The 14708-nt window shown below is 33.1% G+C and overlaps 1 protein-coding gene and 1 pseudogene across 1 annotated transcript; both read right to left on the bottom strand.

The window, feature by feature from the left end:
- Positions 1-4082: 4082 nt before the first annotated feature.
- Positions 4083-4721, bottom strand: LOC7473264 (uncharacterized). The gene is made up of 2 exons (XM_002311777.4): positions 4470-4721; positions 4083-4378 (listed from the first exon to the last, which is right to left on the bottom strand). Exons 1-2 carry the CDS (start codon positions 4615-4617, stop codon positions 4275-4277), a joined length of 252 nt encoding a protein of 83 aa, XP_002311813.1. The 5' UTR covers positions 4618-4721; the 3' UTR covers positions 4083-4274.
- A 672-nt stretch (positions 4722-5393) lies between these two features.
- LOC18101712 (LEC14B homolog) lies at positions 5394-11925 on the bottom strand (annotated as a pseudogene).
- Between the last annotated feature and the right edge of the window lie 2783 nt (positions 11926-14708).

Here is a 14708-nt window from a genome sequence, read left to right as displayed (position 1 = left end):
ATTATTTGCCTTTAATTTAGGAGTATTTTAATCTTTTTATACAACATACTAGCTATTATTGATTTATTTAAGGATATTTCATCGATTTTATTTTTTTATAAACAGTAAAATAACAAAAATAACTCTATTATATATATATATATATAAACTAACGGATAAGGATGCTTTAGTATTTTTGTTTTTACTTGCATAGTATAATTACACATTTCTCCTTAGATTCACAAAAACTAGGCCATATCTATGTATTATTTTTTTTATTGACTTCGAGGACCACGTGCATACACATTAATGGAGGGCAACATGGAGCCGAAGAAAAAGCGCGTTCCAAGCCAAAACTGGGAGCTTGAGCCTTGAGATGAGTCGATGTGCAAGGTGTCCTTTGAATAACTGATGGGAGCTTCGAGATTATTAATTAATATTGTAGGCGAGACGTAATCATCACGCAGGACTTGATTTACTAACGACTCTGCAGGCCTTATAATCAACATCGTTAAATCCAAAATATTGACTATAAAAATAAAATAAAAAATATATTATTTATATCTCGAAACCATCAAACTTTTATGAGACTAAAATAGAATGCGGGCCCCTTATTCGATGGACTCCTCCATGTATTTGACGTTCCGGTGGACTATAATTTTCAAAAGTTATTTTCGTTTAAAAATATATAAAATTATTTTTTTTTAATTTTTTAATTTTTTATATTAGTACATCAAAACAATTAAAAAACATATTAATTTAATATTTTTTTAAAGTAAAACACCCTTAAACACTCCCTAACACCATTCAATTGAACCAAATTAAAAAACAAAATTGAAATTTTTGTCTGGCTCGTAAATTGTCATGTGGTGAATAGTCTTCGATTGTTTTTGTCCTTCCAATGCTACTGGGTCCATTCATTGCCTTTGAACAATCAAAGATTATCACCGCGATATCATTTACTCCGACAGCATCTAGGTTACTCGAATAATGTGTTATCTCATGGTGTTTGGCTTGAAAATAAGATAGTTTTTTTTTTAAGATTATAATCTTTTAAAGTATAAATTATATTTTATAAAAATAAAAATACATGTTTTTTACATGTTTTTTTATATGAATCCCACCAAAAAAACCAAACCAAACACCCCTTTATTTTCCCATTACGTCTGGATTTCTTCCTGAACTTAATTTGTCAATCTATACTAAAAATTCAACATAAATACCTCACAATCGCTATTCGAGAGTGATCGAAATAATAACAATCGCTCGCAATAAGAACAATAGCATCGCCCTCAACCCGTCAAAATTATGCCAAACCCTAGTTATTATAGAAATAGTCTTCGAATATCCCGGTCATTCATTATCTTCGAATCTTGAAAAAATTTGAGTGTAATGACTACCACTCCATGTTAGAGGATGTCTCCGAAGCTGAAGAGGCAGTCACCGATCCTTAATTGTGTTCATCAAGTCCAGCCCCCCCTCCTAGATCATCTCCTTAGTCAAGTCAGATTCGGGGCCATCAGCTTCTCAGTGTGAATGGATTCAGAATTGCAACTACAGGCGAACCTTATAAAAATCCAATAATCTTGTTCTGACATCTCCCAAGCCGTGACAATAAGCACTCCTGTTCTTCGATTAACTGGGTTGTCGGTGAGGCAAATTAATTAAGATCTGAGACAACTCTATCATATTGTCTCCATAAAGTACTTAAAATAATTTGATCTGTTTGGCTGAAAGTCTTGAGGGATCTCGGCACAACATGCTAGCATGCATGTATCGTCCAATCGTACCCACAGAGTCTTCGATTGTATGTATGTTCCTTCGAACGCTACTGACCATTCATTGCCATAGATAGGTGTAATCATCGTTCTCACTTCTCCCATGTGATGTAAAGAGTTAGTACTTCCACTTCTCTGACTTCATTCATTGAATGTACGAATGTTAATTAATTGAGGATGTGATGGGAAACAGATGTTGCGTACGTACCCATTTTATTTAGTTTTCTAATAAATTCAAAAAATTTTAAACATATTTTCAAAACGCAATACCTCGATCTCGACTAATGTTAACTTCTTAAAAAAAAAACAGAGCTTATAGAAAGTTTTGATAAATTTTTAATTGTATTTGTGTTTTAAAAGTATTTTTAAAAAATTTAATTTTTTTTTATTTTTTTATTTTAAATTAATATTTTTTTAATATTTTTAGATCATTTTAATACAATGATTTTAAAAATAATTTAAAAAAATAAAAAATATATATTATTTTAATAATTTTTAAGTAAAAAACAATTTAAACTACATTCCCAAACAAACATATCTCAACTCAACTATGATCATAACTTATATCTATTTTTATTAAAAAAATCATTTGATGTGTCCATATTATTTTTTTTTAACTTGATTTTATCTATCTATTCTATAAATATATCTACCAAATCAACTAGAGTGATTAATACCACTTTCTATGTCATTGGATGTCTCCGAAGCCGAGGGGACAGGCACCGATCCTTAATCGTGGGAAAAAAATTGAAATATTCTTGCTCAATAAATTTCTCCTTTCAAACCAAATCATAAGTAGAGGTTAACTTTAGATTAGATCCGCATTGGCATGTTCATCAAGGCCAGCTCGAAATATCATCTCCTTGGTCAAATCAGATTTATTAGGCCCCTAACTTCTCAATGTGATTGGATTCAGAATTGCAACTGCACATAACCTTCCGACCAAAATCTAGATCTGATATTTCCCAAGCCGTGTCAACTAGCATTCCTGTTCTTTGATTAATTGGGTTGTCGGTCGGGCAAATTGAGATTCGAGACAATTCTATCGTCTTGTCTCCATGATGTTCTTGAAATAATTGACACAGCTAATCTGTAGCGTAATTTGGTTGAAAGTTTAAGGGATCCTGGCATAACACTAGCTTGGTAGGAAGTTCAAGGGACTTGGCATAACACCCTAGCATGCTCGTAACGCCCCAATCGTTCCCAAGGAGTTGGCTCAGTCGGGGAGGAAAAAATTAATTCAGTTCGAAAGTATTAAGTTCAAGTTTTGTTATCGATTTTTCAAAGAGAGGATATATATACATGGAACAAATATGGGATTGTTGCTGAATACTTCTTTCTTAGGGTTTTGAGAAGGCCCCACGCTCCAAAAGAAACCAAAAGCATTCATTACATAGCCAGCCAAGCAGGCTCTAAATCCTCTAACATCAAGTACTTGAACCTCGACTTTGAGTATCTCCCTGTCACATTTGAAAGCCGGACAGGTTACAGGCCTTATTGCTTCGGCCATAAAATGGCTAAAACTCTTCAATAATTCTTTAATAAATCAGGAAAGCATTTTGTTTTTCATTTTATTTTTTGTTGGGTTGAAAGAAAATGTAAATGGCTGCCTCTTTTCTAATGTTGCCTTCGCAAGCATGATGAATGACCAGTGGATAAAGAACATATAGCTTGTCAGCTTTCTCATATCAGGATGGGATTGCTTGATTGAGAGCACTTGTATATATATATGTAGATGGTCAAATTTTGTATTTAAAAACTTGCTTTCTCATACCAGAAGGGGAGAAAGTTAATCTGAGCATTTTGATCGTCAAAATCCGAGCAAATCCATGTTTTTGTGCATAGAAGATGCATCTGAAGCAAGTCTGTTTTCTTTCTTTAGTTATAAAACCCAACTCGAGATCAACTCAGCCCAAAAAAATCCATGTTGTGGTTGAGCAGATTGACTAGCAAATTAGTGGGGCAACCCAAGCTATGCTTTTTTTTTTTAAAAAAAAAAATCCCTTTAAGGGAATGATTTTTTTAAACTAAAATGACCTAAAAACAACAACAATTTGAAGTGAAACCTAGACTATGTTTTGATCCGCTATGTCACCAAGTTGACCGAGTTTCATGACTATGATGTTTCACTCACTCAACAAAATGCAAAGCAATGCTCCGAAGATCATTCTAACATTTGCAGGCTGCAATGTTGTGGATTAATGAATCAAGCCTAAGTGCTAGAGATGATATGTATAAATAAATGGGTGTATCTGAAGAGTTCTGACAAATATTAGCAATAAAATACAATTAATCAAAATTCAAGTATCATCAATGCAATTAACCTTAAATCAAGCAAAAGCAAGCACTAATAATTTTATTGATGTATTTATTTCTAATTAGTTCAGTTACTCTTTTATTATTTCAATAAAACCCTTCGTAAACCATTACAGTACACCAAAGAAGCAGATCTTACACATAATAATAATAATAATTTATTAAGCACTAATTAAAAAATAAAAGAAAAGGGTTTAAAAATTAAAAGAGCGACCTGACTCGCCGATTCTGGCGGGCTCCAGAACCAGACTCATCGTGAAACCAGCCAACCGATTTCTGGGCTTCGAAGACAATCTGAGAGATGCCTGTGAAAAATAATAACAACACAATTCATTCAGATTCGGAATCTCAGAAATGATTAGATGAAGGAGATGATGATGATGCAGACAGACAGACCTTGTTTGACGGTGCGTTTGTTCTCGCGGATCTCTTGAACAGTAGCGGAGATTTTCCAGTAGAGAGGACGACCCACGTAGAAGAGAACGAGGATGGCTAGAATCCCCACCACTACCCTAAATATCACTCTTGTTGTCGCTGATGCCATCTTCTCTTACTTTCTTTTTTTGGTGTTGCCGTCGTCTTGGATTTGGAAATTGGAACCGACTGAAACCCCCGTGTGCGTGTATAACATCATTATAAATAAAAAATATTTTAAATATTTGGACATTCATTTAAAATTCTCAAGGTACTTGACTTTAGAAAAAAAAAAAACTATAAATTATATCGAATGATTTGATGTTTTTTTATTTAAAAAGATTTAATTGAGGTTCTTGAAACGGATTAATACATTTAATTTAAATTTTTTATATATAAAAAAAACATATCTTTAATTCATCTCTCTTCTCACTTTTCTTATTTATTCAACACCAAGAGGCCAACTTTCATTACATAAAAACCTTGCATCAATTACCATGGAAAAGTAAAACATTCAAATGACACCGATTTATAAAAATACGCCTCCATTTTATTTAATATAAGGTAGATGTCTTTATAATTATCAGCCCTGTGTTCGCTTATTTTCACCTCTGACCAAAACCCTTCATTTATGTTAGTATTTTGAGCTGAATTTTTTCATAAATTTCAGTGAGAATCCGAATTGCCCTCAAGAATAGTTTCAAAGTTTTTTAAGAACGTAAAGTATTATTATTCCTTTCCATTCCAGGGCAGGAAAATGGACGACCATTACATGATTATGACTTTATTTGAGGGGGAAAAGGGCAAGTATGATTACAGAATGTGCAGGCTGCAGGAGTGTAACGAGCTAGCTAGCTACATATAGAAAGGTGGCTGCAGCACCCAGCAGTTTGTAACCAGAAACAATGTTATGAAGCTGCTGAACTCATTGTCACAATTAGGTTTATTTAGAAGCCGCATCAATGACACCAAACAAAAAAGAACCTGATGCTGTTTACCTTCACCAACTGCACGTTTCATTTTGTTTTAATGGCAATAGATCACATGCTATGGAGAAGAGAACCAAAATCATGTATACAAAACAATCAACTTTGAGTTATCTATTTCCTAGAGAACCCACCTCTGTAGACCTTCATCTTGATGGAGCAGGTGCTTATCCACAGCCGGGAAATTCCCATCTGGCAAGGACACAGTCCCATGAAGAGCTGATGATCATAGGGTAAAAAGGATGCCAACTACAATCTCTTACAAGACCTTCATGATGATCAAGTGTTGCAACTAGGGCTCCACTCACCTACAAACAATATCAAACTTATCTCATTTGGCTGCATCAACTATGAAATAAAACATTACCAAAGGAATACAACGTTGATTTTGAAGAAGTGCGCTGATTCAAGTACATCCCAGATCATAAATATAAACAGAACAATCACTAGATCCAGTGTAGATGTACTTCTGGCCGGTGCTGCAACAAGTGATAATCAAATTGGTGAAACCCTTGCAATCATCAGCACATAGAAACAAACTATCATGATGATAAAGTAATGTCCCAAATCAGACAAACTGTTGAACAGGCAGTGTACTGGATAGGTCCTGTCCCATTTCACCTAGAAGCTAATTTCAACAGACACATTTTATCTTACTTCGCCAAATATTGACACAGTAAAAAATGTTACCGATGGAAAACTTTCAGCTGCCAACTAGGTAATAAGACTCCAAGTTGTTTTTGTGTTTCTGCTAAGCTAATTTTAGGGTAATCTGAACGGTAAATCCAGATAAACAGGAAGAATAACACCTTGGGTCAATCCTTTGACTGACATCAGGCCTGGCTCATGGGAAATTCAAGACAGAGAACATGAATTTTAATGGCTCAAAATTAAAACATGTATCTGCCCTGAGGCAACAAAGCCAAATTTAATTGACTAGTACCTATATTCCGGAGAGAAGTAACAGCGAATGAGCGTGCGCAAGATTGAATGACCTATGTAAGTAATTAATGACTGATCATGAGGATGCTTTAATGTTTTTGCGTGGGGTGGGCACTCCATCCATCTGTAATCGCAGTCAGAATATCTACGCTTTGGAGTGCTGGTTGAAAAGACAAGTCAGTAGCAAAATTGATATCAGGAGAGCGTCAATCAATTCAGATACAAGTAATTCCAATCCTTTCCAAAATCTGGGTGGGTTAAAAATTCAGTCATTTCACACAATAAACTCAAAACACGCTCAAGCAATGCAGTTAGGTGCATGAAGCAATGTAAATTAGAAATACGTATGCTCACCCCCCACCCAAAATCTTTAATATGTTAATTCATCATCAAAAGTCCATTTGCTTTCATTGAAAATCCAATCTTCTGACAAGGTTTGTTCATTCGGAAAAATAATTTTATAAAAATATGTAGAACAAGGCCTCCAAAGCCAAGTTGGAGGATGCTACACACTAGAGATGACATATTGTAAGAGTAAACATATTCTGACCTAATTCCAAACTAGATTTTGTTTTTTTCAGGTTTATGTTTAGCTGCAAAACCAAAATAGAAAATTGCTATTGCAGCTGCCTGTTAACAATCCAACCCATATACGATAAATTGAACAACATGCAACTCCAAAATTGTTAGCATCGATCAGTTTGAACATCTACTTGGCTCCACTGAAGCTTCACCATCAACCAAAAGTATTAACTACAAGTTTGTCACATGGAATAAGAATTCGAAACGATCAATTCCTAACTAGAACGGTTTAAAAATATAGCATAGTAATATAGACATGGAGGAAAGACTTGAAGCAATTAAAGAGCATATAAGCAAAAATCTAGGGGATGTGTGTGCAAGTTTGTGATGGGAGAAGGGGAGAGGAAGCAATAATCTTACTAATCTTTGGCGTTAGAAGACATCTTTCGAATATCCCATAGCTTGGTAGTCTGATCCTTTCCATTAGAAATAAAATACCGGCCATCTCCACGACTGTCTATGAATGTAATGCCTTCTAGATGTCCCATCAAGACCCCTGCTGCTTTCCCTTTTGAGATAAAGCATCGCCTATCCCACACCTGTAGAAGTTACAATAAAAGATGAGTGAAAATTCCTTTATTAAAAAAAATACCAATTAAGAGATGCAAAATTAGTGCCAAGTTAAATTTCTGCAGGCTTGAAAAGGCATCATTATTTATTCAAAATGGCTTAGTTTCTGGTTAGCCTTATATGGCTTGAGACAAACTGACAATTGTAGTAGCATACAGTAGCTACCAAGGCACCGGTAATAAAAATTCTGCTCGACCTACAGTGAGGCAGCTGCAAACTGGTTAAACAAGAAAGGATATCGTGTAGCACTTTGGAACATGATGACCTAAATCTTCAAAGTCAAATGGATAGCTTTTACCTTACAGAGGTTATCATCACTTCCAGAATATAAGAGATGGCCAGCTTCATCCGCAAAACATACCGTGTTAACATCAGACTGCATGAGAAACAAAAATAAGATCATGACATACCCAAAAACACTAAGCCCTGCTTGAGAGTAAGTTGCAAAAATTTAACGTCTGCATTTTAATGACTCTTGCCAAGAAATAGGTTCACAGACGTTCCATGTAAAAGTTCACTGAATATAGACCTACCCTGCATTCAAAGAAGGGAAATGATAGAGAAGGGGAGAAAAGACAGCACGAAAAAGAAAGGAAAGCATCAAATTTTGTGCAGGTAAGAGAAATAATGATGCAACTGTATGATTTAGTGTAAACTTCACTTGAACCCATGTACGAAAAGCAACAGACTTGGCTTGCTGCTTTCTTACTCTAAAATATGGACTAATGAATATGCCATATGACTAATTTTTCTAACAAATTAAAATTGAGAACAAAACAAGATATTGTCTTTTGCAATGCACAATAGATCTATCAGTCAATAGGTAGGCAATGGTTTGTGTTTTTGGTTGCAAAGGAATCAGATAGACAATTTATATTGCATTTATGTCTATAAACTAAAAATACTGAGAGGTAGTAATACAAGAGGAAAGTCGCTTACAGATTGTCTAGATGTAACTCAAACCTACTTAATAAATTCCCAACAAACAACACATTCTAACTTTCAAAAAATCAATATACCACGTGTGATGAAACGTACAAGTATGATACCTTATGTGCAGGAACTCGGAGGCTGCAACTATTTGCTTCGAGATCATAAATATATATTGAATTATCACTACTTGCAGCTACAAGCTCTCACCCATCAGTTGAAAACTTTACAGAGAAAATCCCAAAGTCATCATCATCGTCATCATTGCCAGAAAAATTCAAACCATCATGAATTTCCTGCATATGGAAACTTTGATGTGAATGAAACCAAAGACCATATTCTCTTTGTAAGATTTAAGTAATCAAATCTTAATCGATCACTTTGTGGCACTAAAACAATGAAGAAACAAAATGCATAGGACCAAGTTATATTCTTTAAAATTCCCTAGGGAATCAATGGCTGTCTATAAGAGGACAGCTAAGTGAGCCATAGCTCAAGGTGCTGGATTGCCTCTTTGTAGCACAAAATGGTGTGCTCCAGTGAGCATCTCATTTACCAGATCGGATGATCACAAGCATCATGACCATGGCTTGATATTTAATAGCCATGATAACATGGCCACCCGTCAAGAATAAGGACTACTTCACAGTGCTAAATAGCATCTAGCCAAACAATTGTGCCCTATAGCACACCAAATAGCACGCATCATACAGACACTCAAGCCATGGGTAGAACATCCAATACACTCATTGCATAAATTAAATAAATAAAATTATCCCACTCATTGCATAAATTAAATAAATAAAATTAACCTATCTATCACCGTTTGTAACAGCAATACAACATGTTAATTCTGAGATGATGATCCAAAGGCATAGTTATGTAAGATGAAAGCTAATATGAGAACAGCTGAAAAGATTTTAGCCTTTTCATCCTACACTGAACGATAACATATAAATATAAGAAACTAAGAAAAAAAATCCACAACAAGCATGGCACGTGGCACACATACCGTTACATTTGCCAGTGACTCTGTTGCAGCAGATTCAATATTCACAATATGGACAACAGGTGACAAACTAGCATACACCTGCACATTAAAATTGAAGGTAAATGGAATCAACAAAGAAATGCACTGCATCCAAGTTATAAAATTAAATCTCATTGCATGTCAAGTCTACAAATCAGTTCGTCCCCAATGAAAAGTGGCATGGTTAGACACAAGTGGAAGATCCTGTAAATTATATTTGCCATAGTATAGAAGCCCAAAAGATAATCCAAGTTTTATCTTCTACCCTATATGGTGCAACTATTTCAAGTATTGCATAAATCCTGGTAAAATCAACAGCAACAGTAAAAGCCATTAGACAGGAAAATAAGGATGAGCTGTAAGCAATTAATAAAATTATGCTGGCCAACAACAAGCCTAGTTCCAAAGTTGGGCTAAGTTGCAGTATGCCATTAGACAAATTGACTTATTGTAGACAACCAAAAAGATATAAGGACCTAAAACAACCAAGTAACCCTTTTTTAAGGCTGTTTATGCCAATATAAAAAATTACTTTACAAGGGAGCACTTGAGCCGTGTCCATATAAAAAAAAAATGATATCCACACAATCCGGAATTCAAAGAGATTGAATCTGAAAATGCATAGAGAGATGATCATACATTCTCACAGACACACTCACACACAAGTGCAACAGGGGCACATGTCATAGACAGGACATGATATGTGCAATATAGCAAGATTCAGCAGGCATATAATCCACCAAGCTGTATGCTAAACAAAATCAAAGAAAATTTCTGCTCGGTACTTAAGTAATTTGGTAACAGGTCATAAAAGAGGTGGTCCGCCAAAGAGACAGTCCTCCACTAAACCCAGAGAACCTGCATTAATGCATTGAACTACAGTATAATAAGCGATGAAAAGGCTCCAGTAAACCCAGAGAACCAGAACTAATGCATTGAACTACACTATATGACTACAATAATTTACTTCCTATCTTAGTAATACATAAACATCTTTTTTCCATCTAGAATCATCAGAAACTTACAAGATAGTGCTGATTGGGCGAAAGACATGCATCAGTGATCGTCCATCTTAAACTTTTGGCTAAAATGTCCTTCTTAACTTTCCATCCCTTATCCACATTATATATCCTAATGTGGCTTCCCTGTTGTACAAGAAAAGTTTTTACTCAAAAAATTACGTTACAAACAGTCCCATTAATTTAATTATCCCCAACTATTTATGAAGAATAATGCCTGGTCGAGAATAATAACTTTATTTTCTGCCCCAAGTAAATGAACAATACCTGACACCCCGCAACGAAAAGATTACCATCATCTGAAAACTGAGAAACATAAGTCCTACTATCCAACTGGTCTACCGTGCAAGGACCATTTACAGGCAAATATCAACTTAAAACATGACAACTATCTGCGGATGAGAATCTCCCTCTTCCGGAATAGTTACCCTCTCGACCAACCAACATTTTCATAGTTGAGACGGGCAGCCTCGACCTGCCAGGCATGTCCTTGCTCAAAAGCTCATGAGGCCGTGACCTAAGCTTTGTGAGTTGAGCAATCTCATGATAAAAAATCTCATTGGGTCCTTGACTAGAAGAGGATCCCTCGGCAGCAACTTTATCATCACATTGATCAGTAATCTTATGTATCCTATTCATGTTAGCCTTATCCTCAAATTCCTTCAATAACCCACTTCTAATTTACAGCCATGGATGCTGAAACCCTATGAAGTTACTTATTATCAGCATAAACAACAAATCAACTGCCCCACTGTCCGTCAAATCCTGCGAAACAGAACCATATAAGCAAAAGAAATGAAAAGGAAGTTTTTCATTATTTGAAGAATCATACGAGTATCTAACCATCGAACTATATAAATTCAATACCTTAAGGCAAGAAAAGATTACAACTTTGAAATTTTCTCAACTCAAAGCAAACAGATTACATAAATTAGCATCCAAACATCAACTTTATTGAAAAAAAAAAGAGAGAAAAGAAATGAAATTAAAGTAGTGAACTGAACCTAAAATTCCCACTTCATATTGGCAATCAATCAATCAATATGCATGTAAGAGAAAATCAAATGAAAAATAAATGAAGTGGAGAAGAAAAATAATTCAATACCTTTATTTAGTTGAGATAATAAATTGTAAAAATAAAAATTAAACAAGTTATAAGTAGGACCGTAGTTGTTTCTTTAGTGTTTGATGATCAGGATTCAGCAGTTGAAATGAAGTCAGCCTGGCACAAGTCATAAGAGCAGAAGCAGTCCCAGTTAACCAGTGATATATCTAAATTTAAATGAACTAAAAAACACCTTTTAAATACTCAAAAACTCAACGTTTCCAGACCCAGCTCCAGTAGAAAGAGCCCAAGCACTCATGGGTTCCATCTAGAAAAAAAACTTACCCTCTCATGAGCTTAGTTTTAAAAAAGAATCCAGTATTATAAACTAGTTTAGAAAAGGAACTAACGCTTAGTTTAAATTATACTCTCATGAGCCAGTCTTAAAAAAAAAAAAAAAAGAAAGTCAAAACTCAACTTGAAAAAAAAAACTTAACTCTTGTGTGCTCAGCTGTATTTTAGATATATTTTCTAAATCCTTAAAAGTATAATTTTTTTTATATATATTAACTATATTTTCATTAATATTAATATTGTGTAATAGATAGTATATAAAAGTTCTTTAAGAGCATATTATATTTCCATCACATTAATATTTGTATAAAAAATATTTATTCCTCATTAATGCATATGTCAAAGATATGTTTCCTCGTTAAAACTATCAGGGTAAAATTACATTTCAGCCCCTCCTCCATAAAAAGACAAGACTCATGAGTTATAAATACATCATGAATCCTTCAAAACTTCAGGTTCACAATCTTTATACTCAACTGAATATATATTTTCAGAGAATCTCTTTCTAAAATATTATTTTACATTAAAAAAAAAAATTTACTTAAATATATAAGAATCTCAAAATCTACAAAATGAAATATTTTGCAGATACCAGCCTCCAATCATCTTGGCTTACCATACGGTAGGCACCAACCATCTTGACTAAAGAGAATGAATCAAATTGTTAAAACTAAAATATTAACTGATTATTCAATACATAAACTTTACTCTTAAACTACTTGGAGTTTTTGGAACATCATAAACTAGAAATATATAGGGACACGAGTTATTCTTCCTCAACATGTAAGGATCATTGCTTATGCCACCCATTCTACTATAATAAACGACATGATCGTCTTATGTGTGGTCAATGGCAGACTTCTTCTCTTTACTTATTCAATTTAATCGATTGAGTCCTTCTCCTACTAATTTGATGAATTGAGTCCTTTTGCTTATTCTTTTTTTGTTAAGGTTTGTTTGGTAGTGTAATAAGATATGATTGAAATTATATTTAGCCTTAATGACAATATTAAAAGTGTTTGGTTAATTAATATATACTAAAGTTGTGCACGATTCTCACTAAATATTTTCTCTAAAACTTTAATTATAAAATAAAAATGATAATTTATAATTTTTCTTAAATAAAATGCAAAAGACACTTTCTTGCCTATTTATCATATCCCATTACAACTTTATTTATTGGGAGATTGACTTTTACACTTAAATTTTAGTACACTAGTCAAACAAAAGTTAATCCTAGAAATAGGTTTACTGGTGAAGAAAGTTTGTCCTTTTTTATTTTTTTTTATTTTGAGTATTAAATTAATATTTTAAAAGATATTATTTCATTGAATACACTAAAGATACAAAGATTCCAAATTAAGCTCATTTATTCCATGTCCAAACTAAAGAAAAGTCAAAAGCCAAAGTACAAAAATAACTCCATTAATTTTTCAAAAGGAAAATAAAATTTTGGCAAGTAACAATATTATCAAATTTTAGTTTTAGATATTTTAGGTGTGTTTAGAAAAAAAAATACTTTTTTTCTTTTTTTTCAAAAAAATATTACATTTAAACAGTAAGTCTTAGTTTTTTTTTTCTAACTCTATTTTTTTCAAAACAAATAAAAGAATATTACTCTATTTTTAAACCGTCTCTTAATATAGATGATAACTAAGTACCCATGGTTAAATTTCTCTTTATTTATATCATATACATTATTTATCAGATAAGAAATTTAGATATTTATATCTTATAAATCAGATTTTTGGTATTCATATTATGTCATACTATTGTTTGTTATTTCAAAAGAATATATAATAATAATACTAATAGCAACAGTAGTAGTAGTAATACTAATAATAATGTTAGTAGCAGTAGTAGTATTAATAATAATACTAATAGTAATGTTAGTTATGAAAATGGTAGTAATAATAATAATAATAGTGGTAATGAAAATAATAGTAGTAATGAAAATAATAATAGTAATGAAAATGATGCTTGTGGTTATGGTGGTAGTGGTAGTAACAGTGATAATAATAGTAATAGTAATAGTAATAGTAATAGTAATAATGATAATTGTGATGATATTAGTAGTTATGGTAATAATATTGTTGATGGTAATTATTATGATAGTAATAGTAACAATAACAACAACAACAACAATAATAATAATAGTGGTGATAGAAATAAAAATCGTAATGAAAATAATAGTATTATTGATGATGATGGTGATGATGATGATAAACATTTGTTATCTAGTGTTGACTTAACTATAATTAGCATTGTTATACATTTGTCATGGTCAATTTTTTATGTTATTTCTAACCTCATTTGAATACCTAAATATCATTTTTTGTACAAAAAAATAGTCTAGCCCCGCAGCAAAGCGCGGGAACCAAAGCTAGCCTCTACTAAAAAAACAACTACAAATCCAAAACATAAAGAAAATAAAACAAAAATTGAAATTAAAACATAAAATCTAAAGGGAAAAAAAAACATATGAAAACAAAATTTGCCAAAACTTGAGCATTTGAGCTAAATCCTAATTTTGAAAGATCTGATGGTTTGATAAGTGACACAATAGCTTTCCATAGGAAAATTGCCCATTCAATCACTTGAAAAATTTGAGCCCGATCTAATGGTTGAATCTCATGTTATCATAGTTTTAAAATGTTAACCTGATCGTATGACGCAACCAGACCTACTCTTAGAGCTAGATCTATCCAACTTGTCCATAAAAACATATATTAGGTCATTTAAATAGTCTATATGGATCATAAA

The sequence above is a fragment of the Populus trichocarpa genome, chromosome 8, assembly GCF_000002775.5.
Source record: "Populus trichocarpa isolate Nisqually-1 chromosome 8, P.trichocarpa_v4.1, whole genome shotgun sequence".
Lineage (NCBI taxonomy): Eukaryota > Viridiplantae > Streptophyta > Magnoliopsida > Malpighiales > Salicaceae > Populus > Populus trichocarpa.
This window is presented reverse-complemented; position numbering and strand designations above follow the sequence as displayed.